The following is a 13,729-nucleotide window of genomic DNA, read 5'->3' on the forward strand; positions in this document are numbered from 1 at the left end:
GACTTGGTCTGTTTTTTGTATCCTTTATTACTCCTATAATACTTGTTTATAAAACCCACTAAAAAGCCATTCCAAGAAGAAAGGAGAAAGACAAGACAGATACCCAGGCCCTGTCTGCACTGTATCTACAAAGCACGATCATCCTACTTTAGAGTCCTGGCTTCCTCCACAGAATTCTGGGAACCGTAGAGCCTGATGAATGAGCGGGTGAGCTTCTAACACTGAAGGACAATTCGCTTGCATCTGGAGGGACTCAGCATCAGAACAGTTGCCCTGCGGAATCACGCCAAAGGAGTCCCCACTGTGCTCCTTGCTCACCCCCCATGCATGATCTGAACAAGCCCCCCCCCCAATGCATCCTCTCTGGGACTCCCCTTCTCCCCGTTGCACCCCTAAGGGGGGAGAGAGAAGAGACTCGCCGGATCCCAGGAGGCGCGCGCCACCTAGGCAGCGCTTGGCTTGCAGATAGAGACAAAAGCCAAGGAATTTTGCTATGGAGAACCTGTCTCTCCCCCGCCTTCATTTCCTCTCCCCTCCTTTCTAGGAACCCAGCGCGGCTCCTTTTAACCCTTGCAAAGCCGAGACACCAAGCTCCCCCCTGTCGCCCTCTCTGCACTTTCTCTCTTGAAAGCAGGAGTCCAGGAGGAGCCCCGTGCATTGCGCACACCCAGAGAGCCTTCATTTGGGGGGGCTATCTTGGCCGGGAGCATTTCCCCTGCGCTTCTTTTTTCTGGCCAAGGCAGGGAGCTTCTCAGATCCCAGACCAGAGGGCCCCCCAAGAAAACCCCTGGTTGTGCGCAATGCAGGAGGCTCCTCCTGGGCTAAGCGACAACAACGCAGGTAGGGAGGGGTGACCTCGGCTTTGCAAGGGTTACAAGGCACTGATCTACATTCCTAGAGAGGACAGGCAATACAGGAGGGGCAGGTCCTCCAGAGCAACAGCCCCTCCCCCTCTTCCCCGCTTCCTGCAAAGGGAGGCTGGTGGTTTTTGTCTGTGCGGAGCAAGCGCTGCCTCCGTGGCGCATTCTGGGATCTGGTGAGTCTGGGGGAGAAGGGGGGGTCCCGGGACTGCAGGGTGGGCGTGCTTGGGGGGGGGGGCTGCTCAGCTAATGTATGTGGGGACCCCCCCCCAAGTCTGGGAGTAGAGGGTCCTGCCCTACCCCTCTCTGAAAAGGCAGGGAGGGGACGTGTTTGCAGCAGGAAGCCTGGCACTCTAGTCTTCCTTAGGATCCCAAGGCTGCTGCTTGCTACTTTTTTTGGGGGGGGGGTCTCTGGGTCAGGGGAAAGAGCATGCAGAGAAGACTGATCAGGATCAGCCACAGGGACGAGCAGAGGCATGAAATATACGCAAAAGACAAAAGGAAAACCTGAGCTGTGCAACCCCATCAATAAGGATTGCGGAGAGGTGGAGGGCCGCCTGTGCCCGAGCTATAATTCCCAGATTTCCCTGGCAGGAAGCACAAATTCTTAGAACCCTTTTTTTCGGGGGGAGGGGAATGGTCACTTAGCAACGCTCAGCATCCTTAACTGGGAGACCCTCTCCCACCAGCTCCCTTTGCCTGGGCTATAATTCCCAGAGTTTCCTGGCAAAAAGATTGAATTGCTCAGACACTCCTAAGGGGGGGGGGTAGTATCTCCTAGGAACTCTCAGCACCCTTTACAAACTACAGTTCCCAGGATTCTGTGGGGTCTCATCCTGCTTTGCAGATGCAGCACAGAGGGGGGCCTGGGAGTGTGTGGTGGTGTTGTTTTGAATAACTTTTTATTGGGTTTTATGAACAGGGATCATAGGAAGAATAAAGGATAAGGAAAAACCAAACACCGAGTCTTCTCTGCGTCACAAAAATAGCGTAATAAATTGGCAGGAGTATCTGCAACACATGGTTCGTTATTATTGGAGTGTCTGAGTTCTCAGTTCATGAATAGGTTTTAAGCTAAAGCAGAAAAGGGGGAAACAGGACAGAGCAGAGTTAACAGATAACATTGAGCATCTTCTAGCCAAAGGCCTGGCCAGGAGCCCTTGGGGTTGTGCTTAGGTCAAGTGGGAAAAATAGTCATTTTCCCTCCTATGTTACCAATGAAACAATATCAAGTAATTGGTCTATTGATGAACATGGGTTCAAAGTGATGATAGAAGTTTATGTTTAAATTCAAATTTAGATCAACCAGGTGCAGCCCAATCCTGAAGGGGGGTGGGGGTGTTCCTGGGGTTTTTTTTTCTCTCCTCCTTTTCATGATGCTGTGTTTGTAGCTTAGTGATACCAAAACCTGGAAGGGGGTCATGGCGGTAGAAAAGGAGGCAGTTCTTCAAATTCTTGGGGACCTAAGTGAACCCCTGGTATGAGCACCTCGATTTGGGCCCCAAAATGAACGGAACACCAAAAACAGGAATGAAATGTGTTTTCAAGGGTTGCTGAGGCGATTCAATGAGGAGGGGCAGATCCGTAGAGGCCACCTTGAGCTCTCTGGAGGAAAAAAAGATGGGGGGGGAATGACGTTAATAAAGAGAGGGAACCTGGCCGATAAAGTGGTTGCTCCATTTTGGACCAGCTTGTGAGTTGTTGTAGCAGAAGCCACCACTAGCCACCGATTAATAACATGGTAGACTCACCCCGCTAGCTGCCCCCCATTAAATATAGCGGACCCACCGCTTGGCAAGCCAGTGACATGGATTTCTGCAGTTTACCACAGGCTGCCTTGTGAGGATATCGTGTGAGGGAAAATTTTAGTGATTTAGAGTATTAGGAAAGAGCTGAACAAAAAGAAGAGGTTTGTGAAACAATTTTTGGGTCAGGAGATGTGTCCTTTCAAATAAAAGTTATGACATAAGCTAAATATAAAGATGTCACTGTAGTATATGCACAGCTTTTCTTAAACCTCAGTTGCTAAAAATGAGTTTTTACACTTCAGTTAGATGTTCAGGTTTCTACCATAGGAGGTAAAAGGATTAACTCGGTTTCTGTCCATTTATTTAGTTATGACTAGGGTTACAATTAAATACTTTTAATACAGCACACCTTCCTTCTCAGCCTAATGTTTTGGTTCCTGAGCGAGGGGCATTTTTCATCCATCTTCCTCTTTCTTAGCCATCCCACCCCTAAGGGATTTCCCACAGACCCAGGGGGTCCCCTCAGCCCTTGTTATTTGTTTAGGGGTCCCCTTTTCCTAGCAGATCTCTCCCCTCCTGACTGGAAGGAGGAGACCCTGGTTTAGTCCTTCTTCCCACAGCTTCTCCCTCTCCTGCCTCCTCAGACTCAGCCCTCCAGATTAAATCCTGCCTCCATATTCTCCCCAGACCCTCCACTGGGTCGTCTTCCTATCTAAGCTGCTGCGAGGCTCCTTCTTCTGGCTAGAGAGATTCTCCTCTCAGATCAGAGCCAGTAGTAGTAGTAGTAGTAGAGTAGTAATATCCCCACCTCCCCTCTCAGATCAGGCCCTGTTCAACTCTCTCCCTCAGAAAGGGCTCCTTCGATTTTCCCTCCAAAAGGGCTGGGAGCCAATCAGGGCCTTGCGATGCCCCATGTGACCCCAAGTGGGGAGCCCCATGGCCCCGCCCCCTCAGCCCCCAAGGGACGGGGGCTGGCAAAGGATCTGGAGCTGGAAATGGGCCGTGTGGGATGCTGGAGAACACCCACTATGTTTTATTATTATTAATATTGTTAATATTGATTACCTGTGCTTGGCCCTAAGTTCCCAGGATGGTATACACCAGGCATAGGCAAACTCTCTCCCCCCCTGCAATAATTTTTATTAATTTTTCCAAATATCTTAAACACAATACAGCTTAACAATATTATTCTCCTTTAAATCTATAATCCAAATTAACTTCCCTCCACCCCTCTTCTACAACTCCCATCATTCCTGGCCACTGGTCCTGTTAGCTAGGGATGATGGGAATTATAGGCCAAAACACCTGGAGGGCCGCGTTTGCCTATGCCTGGTATACATAATATTAAGCGCGGTTTCAAACCACTTGCAATCACAGAAAGAAGATTACTCCTAATTAACTTGTTTTTAAGTGGTGTCCTTTGACCCCGCCCACTTGGCCCTCAGGAAAACAACAACAATTTTATTATTTATACCCTGCCCATTTGGGGGTAGCCCACCTCATTAGCATGTCTTTAGAGTGTTGCAGATTCCAAGTGCTAGAAAACGAGACAGAAGCAGGAAAGAAATTGCCCCCAAAGTGGGGGTGGGAGGGAGAGCAACTTTTGGGGATCCCAGGGTTAGGACCCCCACTCTAGCTTAGTGTCCTTTTTATACTCCGTAGTCGATCGATTCATATGTCAATCACACTTCTGACTTGGCTCTTTGACTGAAAATGCAGAAAGGCAGGAACAACCAGGCTGCTTCATCTCACAGAAATCCCTTTAGTTGCCTGCATATTTTGCACGGTCTTTTTCTTTCCAGGAGGGCTGGAGGATTAGTTAGTTAGTTAGTTAGTTTTTCAGATTTAAATTTTTTACAAACAATTAGCAGACAACCAACATAAAAAGATAATTCCGAAGGATCTCCTGAATTTCCCCCCTCTCCTTTGTCCTTTGTGGATCCTTATATTAACCTTTTCCTCCTGCATATTGTCTATTAATCCAAATATTTTAAATCTCTATTATACCCGAAATTCAACATTAAACCAGAAGTGTTATTCCAATCCTACTAATAATTTTAGTTGTTTACAATGGTTTTTAATGTAAATTATACATTTCCCCTATTCCTTATTAAAATTTTGGTCTTCCTGGTTTCTGATTCTTCCGGTCATCTTTGCTAATTAGGCATAGTCCATAACTTAATCCTCCATTCTTCTCTGGTATGAAGAAGATGACTCTTGTCTTCTTTCCATCTCTGGGCTTATAACATCTGAGCAGAAGTGGTCAGAATAGTCTTTTCTGATCTGTTGGAATTTCAGCACCTAGAATTCCTAAAAGAAAAGCTTCGAGTTTTCTAGAAAAGTTTATTTTAAACATCTCCCAGAATTCTTTTACTACCTTAAATGTGCCTTCTTTTTCCTTACATTTCCAGTATGTATTTGACCTTGTTTTGTACATTTTAGCTAGTTTAAAGGTAAAGGGACCCCTGACCATTAGGTCCAGTTGTGACCGACTCTGGGGTTGTGGCGCTCATCTCGTGTTATTGGCCGAGGGAGCCGGTGTACAGCTTCCAGGTCAGCGCACGGAAACACCATTTACCTTCCCGCTGTAGCGGTACCTATTTATCTACTTGCACTTTGACATGCTTTCGAACTGCTAAGTTGGCAGGAGCTGGGACCGAGCAATGGGAGCTCACCCTGTTGCAGGGATTCGAACCGCCGACCTTCTGATCGGCAAGCCCTAGGCTCTGTGGTTTAACCCACAGCACCACCTGCGTCCCCCTTTTAGCTAGTTTACTAGGAGTTAAATACCAAAGATACACCATTTTAATAAAAATTTCTTTCAATATATAACATGCTTCAAATCCCAGCTCCATAGCTTCTCCCATGCTGTAAGTTGTATATTATATCCAAAGCCTAGTGTATTATAACTGATTTAACCTGCTCATCTTTCATATGCTATTCTAATATTAATATTTTAATATTAATTTATACATTTTTGAAAGCAATTTAGTCTTCTTTTCTAACAGCTCTTTTTCAAATTTAGAGGTTTTATTAAGAAAAATTTTCTTTTTATCCATCCTAAATATATCTTTTAGCTCATGGTATTGTAACCGATCAGTTAATTATTCTCTTATACTCTTAAATCGTAGTTGATGTTCTATTTCCATTAACAGTTCTTTGTAAGTTGCCCAGGCATTTCTCATATTGAATTTTTTTCAAAGATATCGCTCCCTGTGGGGAATGCCACCATGGTGTTTTTTGTTCTAATAGATTTTTATATTTTTCCTATACTTCCTAAACCAATTTTCTTACTACATGATTTAGGAAAGCTGTATATACTTTAACCTTCGTGTACCACAAAAATGCATGCCAACCGTATCTATTGTCATGACCCTCGAGATCTAAAATGCCAGAGTTTGTAAAATAATATCCATTCCCTTAGCCAGCATAAACAGGATGCTTCATAATATAATCTTAAATCTGGCAGGGAGAATCCGCCTCTATCTTTAGAATCTATCAAAGTGGGGCTAGAGGATTACTTCTCCTTCCTTCCTTCCTTCCTTCCTTCTTTCTTTTGTTAAAGAAAGCTCAGACTCTGGGCTGTGGTGGAATCCAGCCTTTGTTTCTAGTCAGACTCATCCACACTTGCTCAGGGAACCTTTTTCTTCTCCTGACCGTGTATTAGTCTTATAACAAAACAATGTATTTTCTTTGTAGGATTTGCTAGCACCTCTCATTAGGACAAGCAGAACTGGGCAGAAGACCAAAAGGTTCCTTCTGATCTCTTGGAGGCTTCCTGAGAGCCCAGATGGATGAGCTAGACTCAGCTGGCCCTGAAGCAGGAAGAGGCCATGCCATCAAAACTGAGAGCAGTGGGGGATTATGGGAAATCTCCATTCAAAAGATCCTGAGTGAGAAGGACACCCTCCACTCAGATGTGCAGAGCCCGCGGTTCAGGCAATTCTGCTACCAGGAGGCCGAAGGACCCCGAGAGGTTTGCAGCCGACTCTACCGCCTTTTCCGTCAGTGGCTGAAGCCAGAAAGGCACACGAAAGCTCAGATGCTGGACCTGGTGATCCTGGAGCAGTTCCTGGCTGTCCTTCCACCGGAGATGGAGAACTGGGTGAGGGAATGTGGAGCAGAGACCAGTTCCCAGGCAGTGGCCCTGGCCGAAGGATTCCTCCTGAGTCAGGCAGAGGAGAGAAGCCAGTCAAAGCAGCAGGTGAGACTTTTCTCAGGATACCCTCAAGGGGGTCTGAATGATTTGGGAGTTCCATAATTCTTTTTGTCTCTGCCACTCCTTTTCTAATCTTCCCCCTCAATCTCTGTTTTGAATCCTTGTTGCTATATCAGGGAATGGTGATCTTTGCAGAAATGGGTCCTGATTCCTCTGAGGCAGAGAGGACTGCATTGGGCACCAGAGAGACACCCCTAGGTAAGATGGAGCTTTTTCTCCATTTGTTCACATTCTTTACAATCTGTGGGTTCTTTTCATGTTTTTGAGGATACCTGGTGTCAAGAGCCTAAAGGAGGGGATACGTATTTTTGCACATCTGAAATACGAAATGGGTACCAACATCAAAATGCACTCCACTGGTGACACTTTTTCGAAGGCCCGTCTGTACCGGTAGTTAGAGATGCACTGCTTCACCTCTGGGAGCACACACACTCATGGCTTCCTACTTACCTTTATCTCTCGCAGGTGACAGAAGGATGCTGGCAAGACCTGGTTATCCATCTTTTCTTGGTGGCGGAGGAGTAGCAGCAGCTGTGGAACCAGATCAGGTAGGAAGAAGGAGCATTGTGGGGAAAGGGGCTCAGGGGCAAGGCAGCCAGGGTGCCTCTGGGCCAGGATGAGCCTCTCCTCTCTTGGCTTCTGTCAAACCTGCCGTTAACAAAGGCTGAACATGCCATTCAAGGAGGTTTATGTGCTGAGAATAATAAACAGCTGCCTCACCTTAATTAGCCTTCTGAGTGCTTGTAGTATCATTTACCACTGGTTGCAATTTTATTTATATATTGATCGTTGAATGTGAAAATAGTAGTTAAACCATACAAAACAGTTGCCAGGAGTCACCTCCCCCCCCTCTCCTCCTGCTCTCTGTGCCCCCATGTGCCCCTTGAAGGTTTAGTGTGTTTGGAGGGTTCCCACTACAGAACTGCACATGGGGAGAGTAGAGAGGGAAATGCTTGCACAGACAAAATGTTTTGTAGAACACAGTGTGGCATTCCATCCATTTAAAGAAAGATTAATAGCCATCATTAAAATACAAAGTAATAGAATTACATTAATTAAGACATTTAAAAAGCATCCATAAATACAACGTGCAGCAAAAAAATAATAATCCGTCAAAACAACACAGCAATGAATAGGCAGAAAATAAGAAAGAAATGTGTAGTGGATAGTTGTTATGCTGTCTTAGAAGAGAAACTTCATTTTTCTCTTAGGGTCCAATGTGCTTTGAAGATGTAGCCATTCATTTCACAGATGAGGAATGGGCATTGCTGCAACCTGACCAGAGAGCTCTGCATAAGGAAGTCATGGAGGAGAATCGTGGCATCATGGACTCGCTTGGTAAGGCTCCTTGTTGGATCACAATATCTGTTTTGAAAATCAATACATATCTCTGTGTGATGAACCTCCTATATTTTGATGGGGTTCAATAGTGCAACCTACAGCATCTGGGATTCTGACACCTCTACAGCTCACCTTGAATTTACAGCTCTCTACTGTTTAGTCTGCAAATCTTATTTCCCCAGTTATGCCTTTTTAAACCACAATCAGGTTGGTCTTAAATGCCTGGCCCTTTTTTTAGGCTTCAGAATTGTTAGGGAAGTTGAAGTAGCTCCCTGGCAGTTTTTTTCATTTCTGCTTGTGTCGGCTTTTGGTTGATCAAAGATTCCATGATGTGGACAAACAAAATCCATCCTAGAAAAGAGCCATGCTTTTTGAATCTCAGGTTCCCATAAATATCCCTGTTGGTGCCAGTTAACTAAGGCAGTGAACCGTGTAGTAAGACCTCACCCTAACTCCCTTCAGTACTTCATCTATCACATGTGTTTATGAGCATTCTTCAATCATTGGGGCTCCATTTCTTCTTGAGGCTCTAATCCATTTCTCTCTTTGTTACAGGTAATGATGATTTGGAAATTAAGAACAAGGGAGACCAAGACATCATCCACACAGTGGAAAAGCCGTATCAATACTCAGAGTGTGGAGAGAGCTACAGTCAGAGTTCCCATTCCACTTCCCATCAAATAAATCCCATTTGGAAGAAGCTCTATCAGTGTTTGGAATGTGGAAAGAACTTCACTTGGAAGAAAAGTCTCATGTCTCATCAAAGAATTCATACAGGGGAGAAATTATATTATTGCTTGGAATGTGGAAAGACCTTCAGCGAGAGGGGCAAGCTCATGGCCCATCAAAGAATTCATACAGCAGAGAAGCCCTATCAGTGTTTGGAATGTGGAAAAAGCTTCAGTGAGAAAGCCAATCTCATTTCCCATCAAAGAATCCATACAGGGGAGAGACCATATCAGTGTTTGGAATGTGGAAAGAGCTTCAGTCAGAGCACTCATCTCACTTGCCATCAAAGAATCCACACTGGGGAGAAGCCCTATCAGTGCTTGGAATGTGGAAAAAGCTTCACCTGGAAGAAAAGTCTCACTTCCCATCAAAGTATTCATACAGGGGAAAAGCCGTATCTGTGCTTGGAATGTGGAAAAAGCTTCAGTGAGATGGGCAAGCTCACGGCCCATCGAAGAATTCACAACGGGGAAAAAGCATATCAGTGCTTGGAATGTGGAAAGAGCTTCAATAAAAGCGCCAATCTCACATCCCATCAAAGAATTCATACAGGGGAGAAACCATATCAGTGCTTGGACTGCGGAAAGAGGTTCAGTCAGAGCGCCAATCTCACAACCCATGAAAGAATTCATACAGGGGAGAAACCCTACCAGTGCTTGGAATGTGGAAAAAACTTCAGAGAGAGGGGCAATCTCACGTCCCATCAAAGAATTCACAGTGGAGAAAAACCCTATCAGTGCGTGGAGTGTGGAAAGAGTTTCAGTAAGAGTGCCTATCTCACATCCCATCAAAGAATTCATACAGGGGAGAAACCCTACCAGTGCCTGGAATGTGGAAAGTGCTTCACCTGGAAAGAAAGTCTCACTTCCCATGAAATGATCCATACAGGGGAGAAACCCTATCAGTGTTTGGAATGTGGAAAGAGCTTCAATAAGAGCACCTATCTCACTTCCCATCAAGTAATTCATACGGGGGAGAAGCCATATCAGTGCTTGGAATGTGGAAAGACCTTCAGTCGGAGCACCAATCTCACGGCACATCAAAGAATTCATACAGGGGAGAAACCATATCACTGCATGGAATGTGGAAAGAGCTTTACCTGGAAAGAAAGTCTCATTTCCCATCAAATAATTCATAAAGGTGAGAAACCATATCAGTGTTTGGAATGTGGAAAGAGTTTCAGTGAGAGTGCCCATCTCACCGCCCATCAAATAACTCATACAAGGGAGAAACCCTATCAGTGCATGGAATGTGGAAAGAGCTTCTGTAAGAGGGCCAATCTTACTTCCCATCAGAGAATCCACACTGGGGAGAAACCCTATCAGTGCTTGGAATGTGGAAAGAGGTTTAATACAAGCACAAACTTCCGCCGACATCAAAGTATTCACCGTGGGGAGAAACCTTATCAATGCTTGGAATGTGGGAAGAGCTTCAGCCAGAGCAGCCATCTCACTTCCCATCACAGAACTCACAGAAGAGAGGAACAATATCATTTCTCGTAATGTGGAAAGTGCTTCAGTCAGAACATCAATCTCATGACCCATAAAACAATTCATACAGGGGAGAAACCATATCAATGCTTCTAATATGCTAAGAGCTTCAATCAGAGAATCCATCTCACTTCCCACATTTCCCATGAAAGATCTTCCAGAGGAGAGAATCATAAAATTGTAGCAATGAATCGACCCTGAGGTTCATTTACCCCAATCCCCTCAAGGTTGGAATCTCAGCTGAAGTATCTCAGACAGATGGCCACCCAATCCATTGGTGGGAATTCCCTTCCAGTGTTGAATAGCTATTATGGTATTGTCTAATTTCTTGTCTGATGCTTACTTGGAATCTCCTTTATTGTTACTTTAATCCATGGCTTCAAGTCCTGCTCCCGGAGCAAGAGAAAACAAGTTTTCTCCATCTTCCATGTCTCAGCCCTTTTGATCTTAGAAGACGGCTATCGTATCTCTCTCGGGCTCCAATTGCATGTAAAGTTGTATGCACCTGTATCAAAGTAATTCATAATGATAAGTATAGTAAATAGTAGATTTAAGGTACTGTTAGCTAGGGAGGTGGGGCAGGGTGAGTTTGGAATGCTGGGGTAAGAGGTGATTGGCTGAGCTTCAAATGAGGTTTCAATAAATACAGTGTCCGAAAAGGAGTCATAAACAATGAATGAAACATTAAAAATATACAATCAAGCCGAACAATTTCCACAAGAATTGCAACAAGATCTAAAATAAAGATACAAAAATAAATGTAACAGCAACAGCCTCGCCACCCCGAAATCCCTAAGCCCCAGAGCCTATTCAGCAGGCTCAGCCTTTGCAGCTGGAGTCAGTCCATCAGTCTGGGCCCTCCCAGGCCAGGTGGGAAAAGGCCTGCAAGACTGAGAGCAGGTCTTCTGGAGATGGCCAAGATGGTCTCTGGACTCTTCAGTACCGGAAGAGACGGTTCGAGGGTGGAGTGGAGTGTGAGAGTGTGGAGTGTGAGAGGGGTTGTTGTGAATCAGCCTTAGTTAAATTAGGAATAGATGGACAGCATTATAATACCTGTTGTTACAGTTGTAATAAAGTGACAAAAATGGAAATGGGGACATTTGAAAGCATTTGTTTATGTACACAAATTTTCATTGAAACCTTTGTTTATTTTTTAAAAAGTCAGTTGCATTCCACCACACACCTCCTTCACTACATTAGGACTGAAGTGTTCAGGTAAGAGTGGCAAAGGAGAAAACGCAGGTGTTTGGTGAAAGACTCAGCTCACAGCTGTGCACCTTTTACCAGTGTTGATTTCAAGCCTTTATTTTAGCGTTTCTTGTCATGGCCCCAGTCCTGTGGAACATCCTGCCACTAGAGATTCAGTAGTTTCCTGCTGTGCCAACTTTTAGCTGCCTGATATTTTTGTTTCTATTCCATTAAGAGTACACCCCCAAGGGTCTATTCTTGCTTGTTTTTAAATTTTATTTTTGCTGTTAACTTGTTTTAATTAACTTGCTTTTAATTCTAATTTTTATGATATTAATTGGTTTTATGTTCTTATATTGCTCTAAACTGCTGTGGTATATTTTTATGATACAGCTGTCTATAAATACTTAAATGAACAATCCTGTAAGGTAGTTTAGGCTGAGAGACAGTGACTGGCTGGCCCTGAGCTTCGTAGCTGAGAAATGCTCTCTTACTTCCCAATCCTCTTAATATGACCTGTAATCCCATCATTTTTAAAATAAATGAATAAATAGAAATGATGGCTTTTGCTGCAAAGTGGACAGTTGGCTGCAAAGTGGACAGTTGGCTGCAAGGGTAACTTTTTGCAATGTCCATAGTCACATATGAAAACCAGACGAGAATACAGTCCTCAAAACAATGAAATGGAAATAAAATATTTCAGAAGTTCGTGAAAAGATGGAGCTTGGCCCCAAAGACAGTGTCCATGGTGTTGGGTTCTGCAACTTCCAAAGAGGAATCTGACACAGTCCATGTGCTCCTGGACTAGGGCACCCACCTTCTAACCTGGAATTAAACAACTGGTCACAGAAATCATATGACACCCTTTAACCTGCTTAGCTATTGGCTGTCCTGTTCCTTAGGTTGAAAAATCTGAAGCTGGCGGACCTCAAGCGCCACTGAGACTTTGTACACACCTTTCATTTAAAGCACATTTCCCCCGGCACACACAACCCACACCTGAATTTATTTTAAATTGTTGGGTGGTGGTTGTTTTTTAAAAAAAATTCATTTGGTGCATTGTGACTTTTGGGGGTTTTTATATAGATGGCTAGACTAGAGATACTTCGGTGTCAAAGCAGAGTATCTTAAGATTTAATGTTACAATAGAAATGTTCCATTTCATGTATGGTAAAGTATCATAAAATTTGTTTGCCTAGTGAATTCATGGGAGGGGGAATCATTTGTACTATTCTATTAATCTGCTTGCACGGGTTTAATGTTGTTTGGAGACAATAACTCTCGGTAATTTCATATTATCTGTGTGTTTGTGTGTGTTCAGTACACATAATTGCAGATGAGACTAAATAAAATGCTTCCTAGAAAAATCCCTTGGACTGCTGCTGTAGTGTTTCAAATGTGGCTTCACTTACAGATAATAATATATCATATTTTTGCAGAAAAATTACACCATAGTTGGCTCATTAATCTGAATCCTGACGAACCCTGCTTTCTCCCAATTTCTTAGGTAGAAATAACTGATAATGAAAATGAAGGAAAAAGGCACACCCTTTCCCCCAAACATTTAGAATCTAGTGAGCATCATGGAGAATTTCAGCACTTAGTCATGCTTCTGCAAGCTCAGCCGTCTATAAAAGTGCAAAGTGTAAGTAGATGAGTTAAAAATTAATCCTTTTAAATATAAAAGGTATGTATTACAGTGCTAAAGTGGCTCCTGCCAGCTGCCTTACAGCTAACTAACCTGGAAAGCTGTTGTGTTATCTCTAGGGATCCCTGAGGTTGAACATTCTGCCTGCCAAGCAGATGCTCTACTACTGAGCTATGGTGATTCCCCATATTTGGTGCTGCCACCTGTTTAAAGAAATCCTGGGCAAGGCATCATTTGTCTCTTTAATGATGTGTTCTATGTTGCAAACTGCCCTTTGGTCTTTTGATGAATGGTGGTATCTCAAGGGCATAAGCCTGGGCAGTGTGTATGAATGTCCTAGGCTGCCCAGATGACAAGACCCCCCCCTCTTGGCCTCGCTGATGTGGTCCAAAAGAATGCAGAGCAATATGTTTGGCACCTGCTTGGCTGCTGGAAGGAGACATACAAGACACCGTAGGGAATCCACGCCAGATTTGTACAGGGTTTACTCCTTAGCCTTTTCTTCT

The 13,729-nt window shown here is 44.2% G+C and overlaps 1 protein-coding gene across 1 annotated transcript; it reads left to right on the forward strand.

Annotated features, from left to right (window-relative positions):
- Nucleotides 1–829: 829 nt before the first annotated feature.
- Nucleotides 830–12,942, forward strand: LOC118092270 (uncharacterized). The gene is made up of 6 exons (XM_060280479.2): nt 830–1,036; nt 6,308–6,812; nt 6,944–7,025; nt 7,293–7,375; nt 8,039–8,165; nt 8,724–12,942. Exons 2-6 carry the CDS (start codon nt 6,399–6,401, stop codon nt 10,397–10,399), a joined length of 2,382 nt encoding a protein of 793 aa, XP_060136462.1. The 5' UTR covers nt 830–1,036; nt 6,308–6,398; the 3' UTR covers nt 10,400–12,942.
- The last annotated feature ends 787 nt before the right edge of the window (nt 12,943–13,729 follow it).

The sequence above is a fragment of the Zootoca vivipara genome, chromosome 11 (assembly GCF_965207765.1).
Source record: "Zootoca vivipara chromosome 11, rZooViv2.hap1.1, whole genome shotgun sequence".
Lineage (NCBI taxonomy): Eukaryota > Metazoa > Chordata > Lepidosauria > Squamata > Lacertidae > Zootoca > Zootoca vivipara.

What these genes read in the sequence shown, in the direction of transcription:
- LOC118092270 (XM_060280479.2), top strand. Translation starts at nt 6,399, where the DNA reads ATGGATGAGCTAGACTCAGCTGGCCCTGAAGCAGGAAGAGGCCATGCC. An exon ending in GAAGCCAGTCAAAGCAGCAG is followed by an intron (nt 6,813 to 6,943) that starts GTGAGACTTTTC and finishes TTGCTATATCAG; the next exon opens with GGAATGGTGATCTTTGCAGA. An exon ending in TGGCATCATGGACTCGCTTG is followed by an intron (nt 8,166 to 8,723) that starts GTAAGGCTCCTT and finishes TCTTTGTTACAG; the next exon opens with GTAATGATGATTTGGAAATT.